Source organism: Nuphar pumila, chromosome 1, assembly GCF_984573655.1.
Source record: "Nuphar pumila chromosome 1, dmNupPumi1.hap1.1, whole genome shotgun sequence".
NCBI lineage: Eukaryota > Viridiplantae > Streptophyta > Magnoliopsida > Nymphaeales > Nymphaeaceae > Nuphar > Nuphar pumila.
The window spans coordinates 9044938-9069408 of record NC_143249.1 but is presented as its reverse complement, the minus strand read 5'-3'; the positions used below and the strand labels follow the sequence as shown (position 1 = coordinate 9069408).

The following is a 24471-nucleotide window of genomic DNA, read 5'->3' as shown; positions in this document are numbered from 1 at the left end:
AACCCTAATTAACTTTCTAAAAACCACTAAAACCAAGGTGAATCAATAATGGATGTCATCCTCTTGAGGAAGACGACAACCCTTGAAATCCAACTTTTCAACACTTACAAAACATGAATTCTAACTAAAATAAAAATATAATTTTGAAACGGATTTTTATTTCTACTAAACTATGAAATGGACTCGATCTTAAGACTGTCACACACAAAATGAATCTGCCAGCCTTCAAATCTAATAAAATTACAAAACAGCAAAACAACAAAAACGTTAATCAGTAAAATCAGCTAGATATCATTTAGCCGGTTTTACTAATTCAACGTTTTTCACACACCAACACAAAAAGAATTTTCAAGCCATGCTAAGACTCAATCTTATACTTTACAAAAACACAATTTTATATGCCTTAAACTCCAACGAAGATCCATATTCAAAGTTTTGTAAAACATCAAAATCGGCTAAACTATGCTTAGCCAATTTTCACAAGGAGTCTAAGCACAATACCCAAACCAATTTAAAAGCCTAAACTAAAGTAAAATTTGATTTTAACACTGAGAAACACGAATTGCAAACAGTGGTTTGCTGTCAAAAAAATCAGAAAATAAAGAATTGAAATTTGGATAAGACTCGACTAGGGGATAAACTCTATCTAACTAGAAGAAGCGGAGGAAGAGAATATCTGCCTCAAGGGCGATCCAATGAGGGACGGGTGAGGTAGAGCAGTTGATGGAGCTTGTAGAACACGCCCAACACGTCCTTCAATGGTTGTTGTATATTCCTTCACTGTTGCACCCGTACAAGAACCGATTGGTAGAGAGGGTTGAAGAAGAAGGAGAGGAAAACCGCAAGGGGAGAGCACGAATAGCCAAGTTGATGTAGACGACACACCATGAGGCGAAGCTCCTTTTCAGCCTGCAGCACCTACAAAAAATGCATCAATCAATTGAAGAATACAAAAACAAAGAAGAAGAAGAAATGAAGAAAAAGAAAGGAAGACGCACACTCGTAGAGAGGGGCATGTGAGAGAGAGAGAGAGAGAGAAGAAAGAGAGAAGAGAGGAGAGAGAGAGAGAGAGGGGAAGTTTTTTCAAACATCCAAAAACATGTGTCTCTCTTTTTTCAAACTTTTTATACTCTAAACTATTATTAATTCTAAAAACTACCTACTTAAGAAGTTAGTTTTAATAAAATTGCTAAACTACTTAGTATTTGCAACTAGATACCAAAATACATTAGAAAGGATATTACTTAGTTTCAAAAAATATTATTGAAAAACATTTTAGATCACATGAGTTTATAGATATTTAGGGTTTGAATCCAGTCCAAGATCCAAATTGAAGTTCTTGAGTCAGATTTGGATCCAGTCTACCTCAAAATTTGATCAAAAACCCTAAAAATATAATATTTTCTTCATTTTAACTCTGATTCGAGTGAAATTCGAACTGAGACCTCTTTGTGTCTAAAGACATCAATACATGAGTTCTAAACCATTAAAACATGTGAAAATACATGAATTTGATATAAAAATGATGTGCATTTTATGCATCATCATGAGCATATAACCTTTTGTTCCTTGCAAATACTGCATAAGTTGTTTGGTTGTTTTCCAATGATCCATACTTGGGTTACTAAGATATCTGCCTAACATTCTAACAATATATGTTATCTCTGGACATGTACACACCTGAGCATACATAAGACTCCCCACAATAAATGCATAGATAATCTTTTTCATATCCTTAACCTCAAACTGGTGTTTGGGGCACTGAGCGAGACTCAACTTGTCTCCCTGAGCAATAGGGGTATCACCTGGTTTATAATCCTTCATGCTAAATCTATCAAGAATCCTTTCGATATAACTCTTTTGCGATAATCCAAGAATATTCTGAGAACGATCTTGATGTATCTGGATCTCAAATACAAAAGAGACGTTACCAAGATCTTTTATTTTAAATTTTTTTATCAGAAATCTCTTGGTTTCATGTAATATGCCTATATCATTACTTGCAAGTAATATGTCATCGACATATAAAATCAGAAAAACATATTTACCCTCACTGAATTTATGGAATATGCATTCATCAAGCACATTCATCTTAAAACCAAATGAGAGGACAACTTGATGAAATTTATGATATCATTGACGAGAAGCCTACTTAAGTTCATAGATGAATTTTTTTAATTTGCAAACCATTTTTTTGGAATCTCGGCGCTCGGATGGGTGTTTATTCATTTGGTGTTTTTGAGGCAAAACCTTGGTCAAATGCCCAGGGTGGTCCCATTGAGAATCTGGGCGTAAGGGTGGGCGTTTATGCATTTGGGATGGAAAGTGAAGCCCTTCTTCCTTTGTATTTACACTAAAGGATGGATTTGGCAGCTACCACCTCATAGGGGTGGTAGCAGGCAAAGCAGCTGTCACTTCCTCAAATGCATAAACTCTCTCAACTACCAATCCCAAACAGGCCCTAAGAGGGGCTAGCTATTTATTTCATTCTTTTGTGTAAATATAAAGGTGAGAGGACCTCACTTCCCATCCCAAATGCATAAACACTCATCCCAACTACCAGTTTCCAAACGACTACCACAAGGTAGTTTGACCAAGTCTTTGCCAAATGCATTAACTCATATCTCATCTCTTAGTTTCCAAACAGGGCCTAACTCCCATCCCAGCTACCAGTTTCCAAACAGCCACCAGGTGGCAGTTGACCAACTTTTTGCAAAATGCATTAACTCTAATCCCAGTTCCTAGATTCCAAACAGGCTCTAATTGTTTCGGAACTAAGAATTTGAAGTAAAACCAGGACTGTTCCCAGGTGGCAGCAGCTCTATACCACCTCTTTCCTGAGGGAGGATCAGGTGCAATGTGATTGCACACTTTTATTGTGCTACTGAAACTGATTTTGATTACCCACTATCTTTGGAATACAACCTGTCAGTTGTGGGGTCTAACAGCAGATGACCGGTGATCAGGTGCAGCAGCACACCAAAAGTGTGCAATCACATTGCACCTGATCCTCTTTCCTTCTTAATATGATGTAAAAGAAAAAAAAATGAAATTTTCCTTACCCAAACAACGACCTAGTTCATGTTTTGGATCTGATGTCCACACTAAACCTGTCATAACCAAGACTAACCCGGCAGTATAGCACCCTCAGGCCTTGTTTGAGCCAAGTCAGATCTAGGATTAAGTGATTGCCCTAACCAGCGTTGATGCAGCCTAATTTTAGATATTGACCAAGAAATGAACCAGTGTCTATTTAGGCTTTGTTTGGAAACCTTCAGCAAAGAGGAGTTGAGGAATCCCCAACGTCATATTACGTTTGAGAGCATCAAGCATGGGAAAAAAAAGGGTATTTAGGAGAGTTGGCATAGGAAATGCCAACTCCTACGCCTCAAACCATCTGCCACCACAAAGCTGTGGGAATTTGTGAGTGCATCAATGACACCCAATTTGACAGGAATCAGGTGCAATCACATTGGTATGTTTTGGTTGCACACATATGTGATTTAGAATCTCATGCAAATGAGAGAATGAATCTCATTTGCACAGCTAACCAAACCTGTAATTTGGAATGTCAGGCAAATGAGAAACTGAATATGATTTGAAATGGCATTGAAGTGAATCTCATCACAAGGCTAAATATGTGATGTGAAATCATGCTACTTCAAATCACATTTTATTTCATCTCATGTCATTCCAAACCACATGAGAATGATGAGAATGAGATGCAACCAAACATAACATGTTGCACCTGAGTGCCACACATCTTTGGAATACAGTTGTGGAGAACTGCAGATGTGTGGCACTCAAGTGCAGCTACACATTTAATGTAATTGCACCTGATAGATAGGTTTTGCTTAATCTAAGCTCTTGGATATATTTATCACTTTATGTTGCTAAAAAACTTGTGTTTTGGAATTAACCAGTTTAACTGAAAATTTTGATTTTCATCATCAAGTTTTAATGCAATATGAGCCCTTCATTTTTCTTTATTGCCCTAAAAACACATCTGTGCCTGAAAATTAAGTATAATGTGTAATGCTTGTTTTCTACCAAGTAAATTATACAAAGTACATCTATATGATGAGATTAAGTAAATGTTTGCACATATGCTTTCTTAAGCCATATATACACACATGAAATGGAGTAACAATGGACGGTTTAAAACCGTCGAACGAACCAGAGGTGCGTGATTAATGGGATGCACTTATCTTGATTTTGCAAAAAAACCTTTCAAAAGTTGTTTGAAATATATCCTTTAGGGCTTCAAATGTCAGGCTTTTTTTGGCCCAAGCCCTCTCATGGAGCGTGTATGACAATTCAAGAGCAACCCTCCTTAGTCCAACGACACCTTCACCTGGGTACGGTAGTTTAGGAGAGAGGGAAGGCAAGGCTAGGGTATGCATTCTCTCTGCATCTAAAAATGTGTAGACAAATCATTTTCAAATGATCAAGTACTAGGAGTCAACTCCTATTCATAGAAGTTAAGCATGGATATGGGTCAACGGGTTATCAAATTCAAATCCAACCCAAATAGAGTCATGTTTATCCCTAATGAATGGATAAAGCTCATCTATGGGGAGTTTTGTGTACGAAATGTGGATAAAACTATTAGGATAGGTTATGGATAACCCTTTAGATTTATCATCCCATTCGGGTATCGGACAACAAAGAGTTTTTGCCGTCTTTGTCATCCCACATCGAATAGCAAAGTGACTTTGTTATTTCGACATTGGACCACAAAGAGTTTTTGCTACCATCCAAACACTACGTTCAGACACAAGATGGAAAAATGGTTTGTCGTTAAAAAAAAAAGAGAGAGAAATTTTGGGGTTTTATTAGAATTCTAAAGTTTCCCTAAGCTAAGAGGTGTGAAATGACCAAAGGTTTTGAAGATCTTCACCTTGGAACCTGAGAATGCATTTTAAATAAATATTAGCAATTGGGCATCATAAAAAAATTGGGTGTAAACAGCAACCGTCTAAGACCACCAAGGTGCTTCTGGGAAAAAATGACATGTGATTAGGGATGGCAGTGGACCGGGGGAAAGCGGGGCCCCGCCCCGCCTCACCCCGTTTGGACCGGGGATGAAGGGTATGAAACGGGGATGGAGGCGGGGGTGGAGGATAAAATCCATCCCCGCCGCGGAGGCGGGGCGGGGATGGACGTGCACTTTTCCCCGCCCCGTCCCCGCCCCAACCACTTTTCCCCGCAATATCCCCGCCCCGCCCCGCCTCATCCCCGTTTGGACCGGGGATGAAGGGTATGAAACGGGGATGGAGACGGGGGTGGAGGATAAAATTTTGAGGCGGGGCGGGGGTGGAAACCTTGTCCCCCGCCCCGCCCCACTGCCATCCCTACATGTGATCAGTGACACACATTTGTCCGATGTAACAGTGGATGGGAAAAATCATCCACTGTTACTCTTATCTCTTTCTCTCTCCATTGATATATATAGGGGTGGCAATCGGGTCAGGTTGGCAGGCCGTGTCGGCGGGTCAGCATACCTTAACACGAACCCGACCCCTTTATTAAACAGGTCGGCTATGTCAAACACGAACCCGACCCATTTATTAAATGGGTAACCCGACACGACACGGTTAACTCGTTTAATAAATGGGTCATGTCGGGTAAACGGGTTGGCGGGCGGGTTGGGTTCGAGTAAACGGGTTGGCGGGTTGGCATACCCCTAACACGAACCTGACCTTTTTAATAAACGGGTTAGGCGGGTCAACCCGTTTACAACACAAACCTGTTTAAGCCAAACCCGAACCCGGCTAAGAAGGGGGTCGTGTCAAAAATTGCCACCCCTATATATATATATATATATATATATATATATATATATATATATATATATATATATATATATATATATATATATATATACGAAAATTGGTAGTTGCTCACTCATTAGGTGCTCAAACGAAGGTCACTCACATCGAGCATACATAACGCCGCGTGATGGACGTTCAATGTCTTTTTTGCACAAAAAAACTTTTACCAAAACTAAAATAGCACCAATAAAAGTCTAAGTGAACACTTTTAGACTTTTATTGATGCTATTTTAGCGCTAATAAAAGTCTTTTTGCACAAAAAAGATGTTGAGTGTCCATCACGCTGCGCAAAGGACGCTTAGCGTGAGTAACCTTAGTTTGAGCAGCTATGCATCACTCTCTATATATATATAGGATAGCATTTGCTACCCTCTTAATAAGGAACCCCTTAGTTGGAACCAACATGTAAAGGTTGTTTTGATCAAATCTGACACCATAGATGTCTTAAGCATAATCAAAATGGCAGGATTTGACTTTTGAATCATAGTTTTTCAACTTAATTTTTTTTTTTTGAAGTTTGAGAATTTGATGCGTAAGAAGGTAGGTGTTGCACCCATTGAAAATAAGATGCGAGAGAATCGTTTACGGTGGTTTGGACATATTCGGCGAAGGCCTAATGATGCTCCAGTTAGAAGGTTGGAGAAATGGGAAAATATATTAGTTAAAAGAGGTCGGGGTAGGCCTAGGAAGACTTGGATGGAGATGATAGGAAAGGATATGAATGCTTTGAACCTCACCGAGGACATGGCGTTGGATAGAAATGATTGGAGGAAAAGGATTCATGTGGAAGACCCAAAATGAATTTCTTTTTTGGTTCATATCGCTGACCCCAATTGTTTTGGGATGAAGGCATAGTTGTTGTTGTTGTTGTTTGAGAATTTGATGCGTTGGAGGCCATTAATTTTTCAACCCTTGCAGAATTTGACATATACAACAGAAAACATAATGCAAAGGTCAATTTCTACCAAACCTGCCAAACACATCTAGATGGTTAGATGCACAGAAAAACCGAAGCAAATAAAAATATTTCACTTCTTCACCAAGGGGGTCCTAACCCACGAGGGTAGCAAACATTATATATAATGGTTCTCTACCATGATACTTTTGGTGGTACACTATTCTTTTTTGTGTGGATCTAGTTACCAAACGATAGATCTGACTATACAGATGTATTTAATAGGGTTTATTTACTGTTAAAAGATTTTATTATGTATAATACATCGCATGATTTATTTTTTAGATGGTGAAAAATCAACGGCTCACAATTTATGAAAATAAGTCGTTTAGAAATGGTATAAAACGTCATACTTGAGTCAACTTTAAAATGTGAGATTAGTAAAATAGAACATGCCAAACATTATCCAAAGGTTAGATTTTACTTTTAGAGCTTAGATCTATGTAAATAAAGCGTGTACCACCATAAGTTATAGTACTACAGTGCCACCATAGAAGCAAGGAAACACACAACCATCCACTCTAACTAACAAATATTCTTCCCCATCCTAAGCAGAGGAACAATTTCATCCACTACTCGAAAGATATGAACGCGCATCTTGTTGTACTTGATAAGCTCGAAGACGCAAACATCTGCTTCTTCGATGTTATTACCAATTGAAAAGGGTGCCCAACCTCCACCGAGGCCTCCTCTGTTGGCATTCACACTTGCGTAGCGCACCGGCCACCATTCTCCACTTGGGTCCCCAAGGCTCAGATCAAATTTTTTGTAAGGAAAATGTTTGTTCCTGAAATAAGCAGGGAGTCTCTGCATTCAGAAAGACCAAAAAGTTACATAAAACAAACAAATGTTGGAACACAGTGATAGAAATGTGCATGACAGACAATAACACACACATACATGCACGAACATAGCATATAGCTAATTTTAGAGCACTTTCCATCAGAAAGAGCATCAAAGAGAAGATAATGAAAGACATGGTGCATCATTTTTCCACAAAAGAAATTGATAATTAATTGGTGAAGATACGAGTACGACCAACATATGACAGGAGCACGATGCACGAATTAGAAACATTTAAAAAGAAAAAGGAAAGGGCACGAGGACATGTTGGTGAACAATGAAATTTAGATGCAATAATGGAATTTATTTTTTGATATTTCAATACATGAAATACTTTTTTAGTGAAGTATTATTTTAAAATAATAAAATTTAGTTAACATATTATAATAATATCAGTACATGTCAGTGTCCGTGTCATCATGTCTGATCATGTCACTAGTGACACGCCACCAGAATGGTGTGTCCTTTTGACACTAATAAACCATCTTTTTACCTTTTTGTTCTCCACAAACATCTGCAGCATCTAATTGTGTGCTTATCAAGATTTCACTGAAGTGATGCATCAACATAGTTCCACTGTCCAAGCCAAACATTTGAGCACCATAAGCAGTAGACTCATCAGCAAGCTTTCAAAATCTGTCTTGTTCTTAGATGCATTTGGTTTCATTCAATATGATTGAAAAAAGCATGCTTTGAAAGGGCAGAAGTTTGACATTAATTTCTCACATTTCCAGCATTTTCTTGCTGCCTGCTAAACTTTTAAAATAAAATTTAATTCGAAATCTTTTTCAAAATCATTTATTTTGAAATCTTAAAAGTCGAGATTTAAATTCCAAAATCTAAGACAAGAAAAAGAGATCCACTGAACGTAAGAGAAGAAAAGCTAATGAATATAATGTCACTGATGTCCTAAAGTTTTACAGATTACAATGGTCTTACAAAATTATAGAATTTAGCAAGAATAATTAAAGAATTAAACAATGATATAGAACTTGATTTAACTTCCAATTCCATTTCTTGTCCTATTATGTTCACCAATATATATCTTCTTGTCAAATATAAACAAATAGCCCTATAGATACGGCTTAGAGATTTATCCATCCACGAGCAAATATTAGTAGAATGTGGATGGTGTCATTAATTCTACCATTAGAATCAATTGGTAAAGAGGAAAAGCATACAAAAAATAGGCTGCTAGTGATCAGCACTCATCTAGTGGTCTAGCACACAAGGGCTCCACTCATCTGGTAGGCGTTAAAAGTAGAGATGGCAATGGACCGGGGAAAAATGGGGATCTGTCCGAACCCACCCCGTTTCGACCGGGGTTGGAGGGACGTAAAACGGGGAATGGACCGGGGATGAAGGTGAAAATCAAAACCCGTACGGGTATGAAGATAGGGATGGACTTACTCTTGTCCCTGCACCATCCTCCATCCCCGTTAATGAAATTATTAATATACCCTTATATATTATAAAATCTTTATATATATATATATTTCAAACCATCCTCTCCTTATTTTATTCTTATTCCTCTTAAAATAAGAATAAAGTTATTTTGAGATGGGGACGGGGACTGAGACGGGACGAGGTGGGGACGGGGATGGGGACAGCTATTTTGAGACTGGGATGAACCAGGGATGGAGGAAAAAAATTTGAGATGGGGTGGGGGCAGAGACCTGGTCTCTTGCACCCGCCCCAATCCACTGCCATCCCAAGTTAAAAGAGCCAAAGCAAACCATGTGATTAACAATGAGTTTAATGTGGTTCAGTTGAATGTGAACCTACATCCACATAACACCTCTCTCTCTCTCTCTCTCTCTCTCTCTCTCTCTCTCTCTCTCTCTCTCTCACACACACACACACACACACACACACACACACATTTTATTCATTAAAGCCATCCTCTTATACATGGAATCTTTACCATCATGGTAACTACTGATTTTACAAGTTACATTTACACCTTTGCTTCCTTCAAGAGAAACGTTTCTAACACCTAGGTTGGCCTTTCCATCTTCTGTAGATTTTTTATCTTCATTAGCTGACTTGGCTTATTTATCTATGGTAGGAGTTTTATCTTTTCATCTAGTCTTCTTGATCTTGAACAAATAACTACTCTTGCAGTCTTCACGCTAATTACCTTATCATTTGATGGTAACTCTAATAAAAGTGCAATCTACATTGCCAAGAACCACACCTTTCATGGGCGAACAAAGCATATAGAGATGGATTGCCATTATGTCCGAGAAGAATACTTGAAGAAGGTCATTGATCTACCATATGTGACATCTGAGTATCAACTTGCCGACTTCTTCACAAAAGCTCTATGTTCGCCCAGATTTCATTTCCTTCTTGACAAACTTGCGGTTATCACACCGTAAGTTTGAGGGGGGTGTTAAAATGTATCTTCTAATTGTAAATATAAATATATATATATTTATATAGAGAGAGATATATTTACATATAATATATTATATGTACATATATCTCTATATATATAAATATATATATTTATATATATTTACCCAAAAGGGTATTTTTGTCATTTCCTGTTTTGCGCATATTCCGTTTTGGAATATGTTGTAACTTTCTTTTTATTTTATTTTTGTAATTCTTTTTTCTTTTTTATTTTTGACATTTATTAAATGTGCATTGGGGGTCCCCCAATAGAGTCGTTGGGGGCTCCCAACGACTCCTTTGGGAGCCCCCCTTTTGCACTCTCTTGCATTTGTATAAATAGGGGTGTTCCCCCCTTGTATTTCTTAAGCTTGAGAGTCTCAAGCACTTGGTTCTTTCTATAAAATACATGCCATTGTGCATGTTTATTATTTCTACGCTTTTGCGTACTTTATTCAAGTGTTGTGAGAGTGCCTTCGTGCACATCTTTCTATATTATTTGTGCTCATTTGCGTATTGTCCTTTCATAGACAATTTTACATGGTATCAAAGCAAGGTTGATTATTGAAGATCGTGGGATTCTCCTTTTTCGAGTGCCTCAAAAAACGTGCCTTCCGATCATTGAAGTTTGAAGTGGTGGATCTTACTTCTCCAATATTTTAGAAGAATCTTGTGCAAAGTTGTTGTTGAAAATATTGTGTTGGTACACTTTTTTCTCTACCTCTTTACTCTCTAATGGGCGAAAAAGAGTCTCATTTTGCTCTTGGTTTCAAATTAAATGGGTCCAACTACCATGTTTGGGCCGGAAATATGGAGGCTCATATAAAAGGGAAAGGCCTATGGGGATATGTACTTGGCACTATTCCGGAACCGGAACCCAAGATTACTGTAGTAAATGGAGGCGAAATCAAGATTCTTGAGGGATAAGAAAGAACCAAAGCCCTTGAAGAATACTCCAAGAAACACGATGAATGGGAAATGAAGAATTTCAAGATTCTTTCATGGTTTTTCTCATCCGTGGAAACCAAGATAAATGCCAACATTATTAAATTCAAAAAGGCATCGAAAGCTTGGCATTATCTTGAAAAAATGTACACCTCAAGGGATCTCTCTCATAAGTATTACCTTCAAAAGAAGGCTATCTCCCTTACTCAAGGTGAAATGACGATTAGGGAATACTTTGTCAATCTTTCCTCTATTTGAGATGAGCTTGCAATGCTTGAACCAAAATGGAGTGGAGAGGCAATTGAGCTTCGTCACAAGCAACTTGAAGAAGATCGATTCTTCAACTTTTTGAATGGGCTAAGGCCCGAATTTGAGCAAATAAGGTCATCTCTTCTCTCCTCTTTTTCTCTCCCTTCTCTTGAAGATGTTCTCACCAAATTAAGTGGTGAAGAGACTCGTATGAATTTATGTAAACAAGGACCAAATGTTCTTGCGGTCCCTTGTAATATTGAAGAAAATAGTGAGGTCAATGTCGTATCTAGACCCGGAAACAATGTAAGAACCTATCGTCCCCCTCATTTTAAATTTCAAAATCAAGGTGAAAATGGTGGTCAAAGAGGGAGAAGGGACTATAGCAAAACTATTTGTCATTTTTGTAAAGAACCGGGGCATATCAAACCCGTATGTCCCAAGTGGAAGAAACTTCTAGCCATGGCTACCACTGGTGTACCGCAGAAGGATGAGGCATCTTCGAGTGGGACCCTTTCTATAAATCAAATAGTGGAATCTCTTCAACCTCTCCTCAAGGGATCTACCTCCGGTGCAGCCGTATCCACTTCTTCCTCTCCAGGCTTTTGGACTCCGGTGCATCCTTTCATATGTCCCCAAACATTTTTTCACTTTCCGACTATTCGAAAAATGGTTCCCCATCTTATGTCTCTACTGCTGATGGAACCTCTCTCGAAATTAAAGGAATAGGTAATTTTGAAACTCAAGAATTTTCTATTCCAAAAATCAGATTTATACCTAAACTTAACTTAAATCTCCTCTCTGTTTCTCAACTCACGGACCATGGCTGCGATATTAAATTCTCTTGTGATAAATGCTTAATACAGGATCGCCAGTCCGGGAAATTGATTGGGGAAGGCTTTAGAAGAGGAGATTTATACTATATGGAATCTCTTCAAGTTCCAAAAGTTTTGTGTAATGTTGCCCGACATAAAGATATAAATGTGTGGCACAAAAGACTTGGTCATCCCAATATCACCAAGTTATCTTATTTACATTTTGCAAAAGACCTATGTAAAAGCTCTTTTTCTTGTAATGACTGCATTCTCGGATAAATGCGAAGTTTACCTTTTGAGCAAAGAACTATGTTCTCTTCTAAAACTTTCGAAATTGTTCATTCGGATGTTTGGGGACCTGCACCTGTTGTTTCAAAAGGAGGTTTTTCTTATTATGTAATATTTGTGGATGATTTTTTCAGATATTCGTGGATATATTTTCTTGAGTTTAAACATGAAGTATTTTCATGTTTTAAAAAATTTCATTCAATGATTAAGAATCAATTCAACAGCAACATAAAGATTTTTAGAAGTGACTCTGGAGGAGAATATCTCTCCAATCAATTTAAGGTATATCTTGAGGATCACGGAATTATTCACCAAAGGTCTTGTCCTAAAACACCTCAACAGAATGGGTTGGCTGAAAGAAAACATAGGCACATTATTGAGACCACTAAGACCCTTCTTATATCTCAAAATATTCCTAAAAACTTTTGGGCTGAAGCAGCTCTTGCTTCTGTTTATTTAATAAATCGCTTACCATCTAGGATATTAGGAAAAATATCTCCCTTTGAGGTATTACATAAGCTTGAACCTGATTATAATAGGTTAAGAGTCTTTAGATGTAAGTGTTTTATACTTACGGATAAGAATGACAAGCTCTCTCCCAAGGCTATTCCTTGTGCCTTTCTTGGTTATTTCGAAACTCAAAAAGGTTTTCGTTGTTATGATCTTAGAGATGATAAGCTATATGTCTCTAGAAATGTAACTTTTTTAGAAAATGAGAGTGGTTTTGAAAAGAATGTTTCTCAACAAGAAAATTTTGATTACTCCTTCTTATTTGACTTATTGTCTAGTAATGATGATATATCTAGTGATGATGAGGTATCATTAAACCATGATGAGGAAAATGATGTAGATATTGGTGAACATAACCCACTCAATGAACAAGAAAGTAGAGTTCCAAGTGAGCCAATAACCTACTCGTAGAAACCAAGACACCTTTAGAAGTGCTATTGATCAATATAGTGAGCTTTCTCCTATTCTTGATCATAGAAGATCTGAAAGGAATAGGAGGCCTTCAACTCGTTTTGTATCCTTTGACTCTTTTTCACCCCGATATAGGGTGTGTCTTAGTGACATTCACTCTTATTTTGAACCAAGAAATTTTGAAGAAGCTAAAAAATGTATAGAATGGCAAGAAGCCATGCAAAGTGAACTTAATGCTCTTAAAAGGGCAGAAACTTGGGATTTCCAAACTCTACCTATAGGAAAGAAAACTATAAGCTGTCGATGGGTCTTTAAAGTTAAAACTAAGAGCGATGGTTCTCTAGAAAGGTATAAAGCTCGCTTAGTTGCAAAAGGGTATGGGCAAGAGTATGGAATTGATTACGAAGAAACCTTTGCCCCTGTAGCTCGAATGGTTACCGTTAGGTGTCTTATTACTATTGCATCTATTAAAAATTGGAACATTTTTCAAATGGATGTTAAAAATGCCTTCTTAAATGGTGATCTTAACGAAGAAGTATATATGGATGCTCCACAAGGCATGAAGATTCCTAAAGATAAAGTTCTTCGTCTTCGTAAAACCCTCTATGGTTTGAAACAGGCCCCCAAGGCTTGGTATGATAGATTTACTAGTGTAATGTTGGAAAATGGTTTTTCCTCATGTTATACTAACACCGCTCTATTTACTAAAAATTTACTAGAAGATCTAATGCAGGAATTGTGATTCTATTACTCTATGTTGATGACATGCTAATTACAGGTGATGATGTTCAAGGAGTCAAGGGTATTAAGTCCGTCTTGACTTCAAAATTTGAGATGTCAGACTTGGGTTTTCTGACATATTTCCTTGGTATTGAGGTTGCCTATTCACAACGTGGTTATTTTCTATCTCAGACTAAGCTTGCTTGTGAGATTATTGACAGATCAGGAATTTCTGATGACAAAGTATGAGAAACTTCTGAAGTCGTGGGATAAAAAATGAAGATTGACGATGGTGTTCCCCTAACAGATCCTACTCCTTACAGGCAGTTGGTAGGCTCTCTAATGTACCTTAGCATTACTCGACCCGACTTGTCGCATGCTATTCACATCGCCAGTCAGTTTCAACATGCTCCTACAACCGTTCATATGAGTGTTATCCTTCGCATCATCAGATATTTGAAAGGAACCATGAATAAGGGAGTTTTTCTATCTTCTTCCTCTGAATTAAAATTGCTTGCTTATACTGACTCAGATTGGGGAGGTGACCTTAGTAACCGTCACTCCACCACTGGCTTTTGTATTTTCTTAGGAGAATTTTTGATCTCATGGCGATGTAAAAAGCAACAGAAGGTCTCCTTATCATCCACTGAAGCCGAATATAGAGCCATGGCATCTACCACCATGGAAATTGTATGGATTTGACGTCTTTTGGAAGATATGGGAGTAGTTGTCAAAGAACCAACAAAGCTATGCTGTGATAATAAAAGTGCAATCTACATTGCCAAGAACCACACCTTTCACGAGCAAACAAAGCATATAGAGATGGATTGCCATTATGTTCGAGAAGAATACTAGAAGAAGGTCATTGATCTACCATATGTGACATCTGAGTATCAACTTGCCGACTTCTTCACAAAAGCTCTATGTTCGCCCATATTTCATTTCCTTCTTGACAAACTTGCGATTATCACACCGTAAGTTTGAGGGGGGGTGTTAAAATGTATCTTCTAATTGTAATTGTAAATATAAATATATATATTTATATACATAGAGATATATTTACATATAATATATTATATATACAGATATCTCTATATATATAAATATATATATTTATATATATTTACCCGAAAGGGTATTTTTGTCATTTCCTGTTTTGCGAATATTCCATTTTGGATTATGTTGTAACTTTCTTTTTATTTTATTTTTGTAATTCTTTTTTCTTTTTTATTTTTGACATTTATTAAATGTGCATTGGGGGTCCCTCAATAGAGTCGTTGGGGGGCCCCAACGACCGTTGGGGGCTCCCAACGACTCCTTTGGGAGCCCCCCTTTTGCACTCTCTTGCATTTGTATAAATAGGGGTGTTCCCCCCTTGTATTTCTTAAGCTTGAGAGTCTCAAGCACTTGGTTCTTTCTATAAAATACATGCCATTGTGCATGTTTATTATTTCTACGCTTTTGCGTACTTTGTTCAAGTGTTGTGAGAGTGCCTTCGTGCACATCTTTTCTATATTATTTGTGCTCATTTGCGTATTGTCTTTTCATAGACAATTTTACAAACTCTTCTGTTATCTTTGATAACTTGCCTTGATTATTGATATGCAATCCTCTAACAGCCCCCTCAAGCTCAAGGTCCTTGAAACTACACTGAGCTTGCTACATAACATATTAAATCTCTAACTTGACAAAGGCTTGGTGAGAATATCTACCAGCTGGTGTTTAGATGAAATATATCAAACCTTTAACTAATTCTTTGCAATTTTATCTCTAACAAAGGGAAGGTCGATTTCTATGTGCTTGCTTCGGTTATGATACATGGGTGGATCAACAAGGTAAGAGGCTCCTACATTGTCACACCATAAGGTTGGCAGGTTGGATAACCGAACACCCAATTCCTGAAGTAAGAACTTGATCCCGGTAACTTCAGCTGCAGAGTTAGGTAAGGCCCTGTATTCGGCTTCTGTATTGGACCTGAATACTTTAGAGTATTTCTGAGAGCTCCAAGAGACAGGATTTCGTCCAAGGAACATTGTCTGTCCTCCAGTGGATTTTCTATCATCTGGGCATCCTACCCAATCAACATGAGGTGAGGACATTTTCTTTAATTGAAGACCATAATTGAGAGTATTCTTCAAATATCTCAAGATTTTTTTCATAGCAGTCCAATGCAGATCTGTGGGAGCGTGCATATATTGACAGACCCGATTGATGACAAATGAGATGTTGGGTCTGGTCATAGTAGCATACTGTTGCACTCCTACAACACTCCGATATAAAGTGGGATCTTTGAAAGAAGATTCAGTAGTATTTAAGGTTGGTGTTGTGGCCATAAGGGTGGATACAGATCTTGCCCCTTCCATAGACACGCAAGAGGAGATCTACAATATATTTTTCTTGAGACAGAAAAATCCCTTCTTTAGAAAAATTGGCTTCTATTCCAAGAAAGTAGAGAAGAGGACCTAAGTCCTTCACAGCCAACTCAGCCCCCATTTTGGCAATAAGATCCGGTATTTGACTTTTTGAACTCCTTGTAACAACTATGACATCTATGTATACCAAGACATACATAACAAGCTCCCTGATTTTAGGAATGAATAACAAAGTATCTGTTCTAGCACCAAAAAATCTCATGTTTCTCAAAAATGTACTTAATCCAGAATACCATGCTTTTGGAGCATGTTTAAAGCCATGCAGAGCCTTTTTCAACTTGCACGCTTGATTTGGAAATTTCAGATCTTGGAACACTTCAAGGTGATCCATATATACATCCTTAGATAAAAATCCATGGAGAAAAACATTATGAACATCTAACTGTTAGACCACACAATTTCTTGAAATAACAATAGTTAAGATTGTTTGAATCGTGGTAGGTTTTACTACTTTTGAACTAGTCTATCCATTCAAGTTGACTATATCCTTTGGCTATAAGTTGAGCCTTGTATCTTTCAACAGTTCCATATGCTCTTCTTTTTTATTTTGAAAATTCATTTACACCCTACAATATGTGAGGCATTTTGGGCTGGGGAAACGTCCTAGGTCTGATTTTTAAGAGAACATTGTATTCAGCTTGCATTGACTCATGCCACTTGTGATCCTGATTTTGGGCAGGGACAAGCCTCTTTGAAGGTTATTGGCTCACTGTCTTGAAGAGCCATAACTAAGTAGGCCATAGGTATAGAGTACTTAGAGGAAATGGCACTGCAAACTTTAGGTTTATAGGTTCCATCTGTTCAAATACATTATAAATATATATAACTGATATATGTATATCAGCGGTGTTTTAGTCTTTGTGTATATACAGTCCAATAGGGGCTGTATTATACTCTTTATTTTCCTTTTAGTTTATTTTTGTTTTTCTTTTGCTTTTTGTTTATTTTATTTTTGAACTTAGTTGAATGTTGGGAATCGTTGGATTGCTTCCAATGGTCACATTTTTTAACTTTGGAGGAAGTCCAACAACTATTGGACTGCCTCTCTGTTTCCCTCTTTATGTTGTATAGATTGCTCTATAAATAGAGCCCATTTGTAAAGTGTAAATGCATGCTTTCTAGCATATGAGTTGTGAATATAAAAGGACTGTTATTTCCATTGTGTTCTGATTGAGATTTATTCTCTTTGTGAGATTGTATTCAATACATTAGAGGCCATATTGTGATCGTGCACTTGTGTAGCCCTTTGTTGGCATTGTGATTGTTCACTTCTTGTTTCATTTCATGGTATTAGAGCCTTGGGCTCTTGTAGTATTGAAAGTTGTCTTAAGTGTACTCGCTTTGTGGTAGTGGTCTTTTTCAATTTTGTTCTCCAACCACAAGTTTTATTCTTCAACATAGGTGAAAGAGAATCTGCCTTCGCCATCTCCTACAAGCTCAACAAAAACAACTACTTGATGTGGGCTACCGCAATGGAAAACCATATCAAGGGAAAAAAGTTTTGGGGTTTCGTTAGTGGGACTACTAATGAACCTGAACTAAAGCTAACGAAAAGAGAATGAGATCAAGTCAAAGTCCTCTCCGAAGAAGCAAGAGAAGGCCTTGCAAGAATATCAAGAAAAAATGGAAGATTGAGAGGCCAATAATGCTCAAATACTCTCATGGTTTATGAATACCATGGAGTTCAAAATTGCAACTAACATCACCAAGTTCAAAAAGGCGTGTGATGCATGAATCTTCCTAAGGAGCACATTCATCCCAAAAGATATGGTGAGACTATATTATCTGCAAGACATGGTACGTACTACCAAACAAGGATATAGGAGCGTAAGAGATTATCATGGTCTCTTATCTCCTATTTGGGATAAGTTGGCTATGTTGGAACCAAAATGAGAAGGTTTGGCTATTGAAATAAGAAAACAACAAGTTGAAAGAAAAAAAAAATCTCTTTCTTATGTGGTCTTCGACCGGAATTTGAGTAAGTTTGTTTCTCTTTACTTCATAGGACCTCCATGTTAGAAAATAACATATATATGTATATACTTAAATATATATATATATATTTAAAGTATGTACGTATATTCTTGCAATATTTTTTATTTATTTATTTTAGTAATTTTATTTATTTTTTATTTTTTATGTTTTTTTGTCAAAGAGTCATAATTGACTAGAGTTGTTGGGCTGTCAAAACAGTAAAACAATCTTTTTGTCAGCTTCTGTCAAACAGTCAAAATGTTGACTGTTTGACTAGAGCTGTTGGGCTACTCCCAACGGCTCTAATTAGAACTGTTGGGAGTATCTCAACAGTTATTCCAATAGCTCCTCTTATGTAATCTCTCTATAAATAAGGGCACGCTGCCCATTGTAATTTAATTCAAGGGTAGAGGGTTTTACCTCTCACATATTCAGATTCGAGTGCATTTATGCACTATTCTTATGTTTGTGCCATGGAGCATTTTGTATGCTATTTTGGTTTACCATATTGGGTGAATGTATGTTTTGTCAAGTTGTTTGCAAACTTGATTATGTGTAAGACTCTTTACACTCCACTCCCTCTATAAGTGATGCCCTTGCCCAAATATATCAAGAAGAAACTAGACTTGGAATGCACAAGTCTAGTGATGAGGTGCTTGACGTATCAAGACCCAAAAGTTTTATAAAAAACTATAAACCTCCCCACTTTGAGAAAAAATATAATGGAGAAGGATATAATGGGGGAGGATATGAAGGTGGATATAGGGGAGGAAAGATTATTTCTCACTATTATAAAGAACCGGGACACATAAGACCGGATTATCATAAACTAAAAAAAGTAGCCACGATAAGTGAAGAGTCTCAAGAGTCAAAGAAAGGGAGCAACTTCAATGATTTATCAATTGCTCAAATTGCGAAGGTAGTTTCTCAAATACTAAAAGTCACACCATCTACATCTGGCGCCGCCATCTCTTCCTCTTCCCCTACAGGTAAGTCTTCTTGGATTTTGGATTTGGGAGTATCTTTTCGTATGACTCAGAATAAGTCCCTAAAATCTGATTGCACTAAATCATATTTTTCATATATGTTAACTGTCGATGGTACTTCTTTAAAAGTTAAAAGTATAAGAAATCTTAGCAATGATTTAAAAAAAAATTGTTCCAAGTATTAGGGTTATTCCAAAACTCGATTTAAATCTTTTTGCGGTTTCTCAAATTTCCGATTATGGGTGTAAAGTAGTCTTCTCATCTAAGGCTTGTTGAGTGAGGATCTCTAGTCAGGGAAGTTGATTGAGCAAAGCCATAGAAGAAGAGACCTTTACAATATGGTTTTTATGTCTACCTAAAGAATTCTTTTGTAACCATATCCAAGAAATTAACTTGGATCTTGGGCATACAAGTGTAATTTAGTGCCAAATGAAAAGAGCAACGTCTCCAAGTGAAAGCACGGAAGCACGCACATACACAAGATGCCACTAAAGGGCAAAATAAACCACAAAAGTGGTCAAGCACAAAAAGAAGATAAAAAATATATCTCACTTCATAGAATGCTTCAAAAGAAGCTTAAGGAATACATGGGGCTGAGCCCCTTATTTATACACAGCAAGGGACCCAAGGAGGGGCTCCCATAGAGTCGTTGGAGCCCCTCCAACGGTCATATTTATGACCGTTGGAGGGGTCCAACGACTTTATGTGGACCCCTCTCAAATGTAAAAAAGAAAAAGTAAAAAATACAAAAAGGAAAAAGAAAAAAGGAAAAAGAAAGAAAAGAAAAAGCATATCAAGGATATGCGTGTACAAGTGAAATGACAGAAATACCCCTGTGGGGTTTTACAAAAAAATATATATATATATTTATATATATAGATAGACACGTAGACATATATATATCATATATATGTATATGTGTCATAATCGATATATATAAATATATATATATATATATATATAAATATACATCATATTTTTAACACCCCCCCTCAAACACACGGTGAAATCACCAAGAGTTTGCTAAGGAGGAAATAGAAGCGAGGCGAAGGCAAGGCTTTGGTGAAGAAGTCCGCCAACTGATATTCGGTAGGAACATATGGGAGTTGAATGGTGCCACGTAGGAACTCATCTCGAACATAGTGACAGTCCATCTCAATATGCTTCGTTCGTTCGTGAAAAGTGTGATTGCTAGCGATATAAATGGAGCTCTTGTTGTCACAGCATAGCTTTGAGGGAGTTGAGAATGAGACACCCATATCTTTAAGTAAGCTTCTTAACCATATAATCTCAGTTGTGGTAGTGGCCATCGCACAATATTCAGCTTCAGTAGATGAGAGAGAAACTTTACGCTGCTTTTTACACCTCCAGGAGATAAGTGACTCCCCAAGAAACACACAATAACCTGTGGTAGAAATACGATCATCGGGGTTACCCCCCCAATCAGAGTCAGTATACGCAAGTAAAGTAAGAGGTGAATAAGAGGATAAGAATACTCCCTTAGTTATGGAATCTTTTAGATATCTGATAATCCTCATTACTGCTGCCATGTGAGTGGTGGTAGGAGCAGTCTGAAATTGGCTTGCACTATGAACTGCATGGGAAATGTCAGGCCTGGTAATAGATAAATATGTTAATGATCCAATCAATTGACGATAAGGCATGGGATCTGCTAAAGGAGTGCCATCATTGGCTCTCATCTTGGCATTGATCACTTCTGGAGTCTCCACCCTTTTGTCATCTGTTAGCCCAGACTTAGCAATAATATCAGAGGCAAGCTTCATCTGAGATAGGACATACCCCTTGGGGGAGTATGCAACTTCAATTCCTAAGAAATACCTCAAAAAACCCAGATCAGACATATCAAAATTCTTCTTAAGAATATTTTTAATAAGATCAATACCTTTCTTATCATTACCTGTGATAATCATATCATCAACATATAATAACAAAATGGTTATGTATTCATTAGAGGATTTAACAAACAAAGCAGTATCAGTGTAACATGAGGAGAAACCATTATCAAGAACTACTTTGCTAAAAAGATCATACCACGCTTTTGGCGCTTGTTTTAACCCATAAAGAGCTTTGTTTAATTTTAGAATATTGTCTTTCCCAATTTCAAGACCCGGCGGAAGATCCATAAGAACTTCTTCACATAAAGTTTCATTTAAGAAAGCATTTTTAACATCAAGTTGGTATATAGGCCATTGTTTGATGGATGCTAAAGCAATTAAGGTTCGTACACTAGTCATTCTGGCCACGGGAGCAAAAGTTTCTTCATAATCAATCCCATATTCTTGGGCATAGCCTTTTGCTACCAAACGAGCTTTGTATCTTTAAAGAGACCGATCACTTTTAGTTTTGACTTTATATACCCATCTACACCCAATTGTCTTCTTCCCTAAAGGTTGAGGAATAATGCTCCAGGTTTGGGCCTTGTTGAGAGCCTCTAATTCGATTTTCATGGCTTCAATCCAATGTGGGTGATCTTTAGCATCCTTAAAAGATGTAGGTTCGTGATACAAATGTATTAACATAAGACAGGCCCTATAATTCGAAGAAAAAGATTCGTAGGACACAAACTTTTGTGGTGGCCTACTGGTACGAGAAGATCTCCTAGGTAGATTGTTGTCAGTAGATTCTTCTAAAGAGAAGTCTTGAGAGTATCTGTCAATAGCAGGTTGATGTTCATTTCCTATCCGTCGGGTATAAACATTTATATCATTAAGGTTTTCATTTTGGGAGGTATTGTCATGTTGTTGTATATTATTATAATGTGAAATTCCATCACAACTAGTATCACAAGAAATAGCCTCAAGAGACTCAAATCTAGGAGCTAAGTCAAATAGAAAAGAATAATCGATGTCTTCCTTAGATGTGTGGATAACGAAACCATTTTGTTCTTCAATAAAGTTTACATTTCTCGACACATATAATTTATTGTTTCGAATATCAAAACATCTATAGCCTTTTTTATTCTCACCATAGCCAATGAACACACATTCAATAGCTTTAGGTGACAACGTATCTTGTCCTAAACTAAGTACAAAACATTTGCATCCAAAGATTCTTAATCTATTAAAATCAGGAGTAATTTTAAATAATTTTTCAAAGGGCGAAACATTTTTCAAAGAGGAAGAGGGCATACGATTCACAAGATATGTTGCGGTAAGAAGAGCTTCGGCCCAAAAGTTTTTAGGGACACATTTAGACACAAGAAGAGTTCTTGTGGTTTCAATTAAATGCCTATGTTTCATTTCCGCAAGACCATTTTGTTGCGGAGTTTTAGGACAAGATCTTTGGTGCAAAATTCCATTTGTTTTAAAATAATTTTGGAAGTCTTTAGACATGTATTCTCCTCCTGAGTCGGATCTAAAAATGGCTATATTGTGTTGGAATTGATTTTGAACAAGAGCGTGAAACTCTTTAAAATTAGTGAAGACATTAGATTTATTCTTGATAATATAAACCCATGTGTATCTAGTAAAATCATCAATAAAAGAAACATAGTAAGAGAAGCCTCCTTTGGACATAACGGGTGCCGGTCCCCATACATCGGAATGCACAAGTTCAAAAGGCCTTTTTGACACAAAATTGCTATGAGAATATGGAAGAGAGTGAATTTTCTCAAGAATACAATCATTGCATGTAAATGTATTTGTATTACAAAATTTTTCCAAAAATGGAAAAAGGTACAATTTGGAAATACTAGGGTGCCCAAGTCTCTTATGCCAAGTCTCAATATCTTTGGATTGAACATGATTACAAAATGATTTGGATGGCAAAGACACAAAATCCATATAGTAAAGGTCCCCTCTTCTATGGCCTTGCCCAATCCGCTTCCCGGACCGCAGATCCTGCACATAGCAATGGATTGGTGAAAAAGAGACATTACACTCAAAACCGGTGATTTGAGAGACGGAGAAAAGATTTAGATTAAGTTTTGGGATGATTCGGATTTTGGGAACAAAAAATTCTTTGTTTTGGTCATAAATTTTCTCAAGATTTCCAATACCCTCAACATTTAAGGAAGTTCCATCGGCGGTGGATACATATGATTTAAACTTATTGAGACTTGGTTTTGACAAAAGTGATGCATTTGGAGTCATATGGAAAGAGGCACCCGAATCAAGAATCCAAGAAGACATGCCTGGGAATGAAGAGATGGCGACACCGGAAGTGGAAGGTGAGGATGATGATGTAGAGGCGTTCATCTTCATAAATTGTTGGAGAGTTTCGGTTAGATGAGCGATGGAATCCTTTATGTCACCATCCTTCTTTGAATCTTCATTGATGATTGAAGGAGTTTCTCCCACGGAAGCTACCTTCTTCTTGAATTTAGGGCAATCGGGACGAATATGGCCCGGTTCATTACAATTATGACAAATGATTTTCCTTCCTCCACCATTGTTCTTCCAAAAATGTGGTGGTTTATATGATCTTACATTGTTGCCGGGTCTAGACACGGCATGTACTTCATCAACATCCCTTTTTAAGGCCAAACGGGTTTCTTCTTGACATAAATCGGCCAAAATATCGCTTAGAGGAGTAGAGGCTCTATGAAGTAGAGATCCTCTAAGTTGTTCAAATTCAGGACGAAGGCCATGAATAAATTGAAAGAACCTCCCTTTTTCCATTTGCTCTTGTCTCATAGCAATAGCACTTCCTTCCCATTGAGGTTCGAGAAGGACAAGTTCATCCCATAAAGAGGATAGAGCACTATAGTAGTCCCTAATGCTCATATCACCTTGCTTGGTAGCTCTTACCTTTTCTTGAAGAAAAAAATGCCTAGCAAGGTCTCTTTGAGTGTACATACCTTTCATGAAAAACCATGCTTCATTAGCCTTCTTGAATTTAGCAAGATTTGCACAAATCTTCAATTCGACATTATTCATGAACCATGCTAAGATTTTAGCATGTTCACTTTCCCAATCTTCCATTTTAGAAGAGTAATCAAGAATAGCCTTTTCTTTTTCTTCTTCATTCAAGGCCTTTTCTTCACCTCCTTCAAATTTAGTTAACTTAAGTTGTGGTTCCGGAATGGTTCCACATACATAACCCCAAAGCCTTTTACCTTTGAGATTATTCTCCATAGCGGCCGCCCACATA

General features: G+C 37.3%; 1 protein-coding gene across 1 annotated transcript in view; it reads right to left on the bottom strand.

Annotated features, from left to right (window-relative positions):
• Nucleotides 1-755: 755 nt before the first annotated feature.
• Nucleotides 756-24471, bottom strand: part of LOC149847897 (putative B3 domain-containing protein At5g66980) — a 69094-nt gene continuing 45378 nt past the window's right edge. Inside the window, exons 3-4 of the mRNA XM_090002666.1 lie at nucleotides 7397-7596; nucleotides 756-918 (exon numbers count right to left, since the gene is read on the bottom strand). Coding sequence (XP_089858792.1) covers nucleotides 756-918; nucleotides 7397-7596 — 363 coding nt within the window. The remainder of the gene's footprint in view (nucleotides 919-7396; nucleotides 7597-24471) is intronic.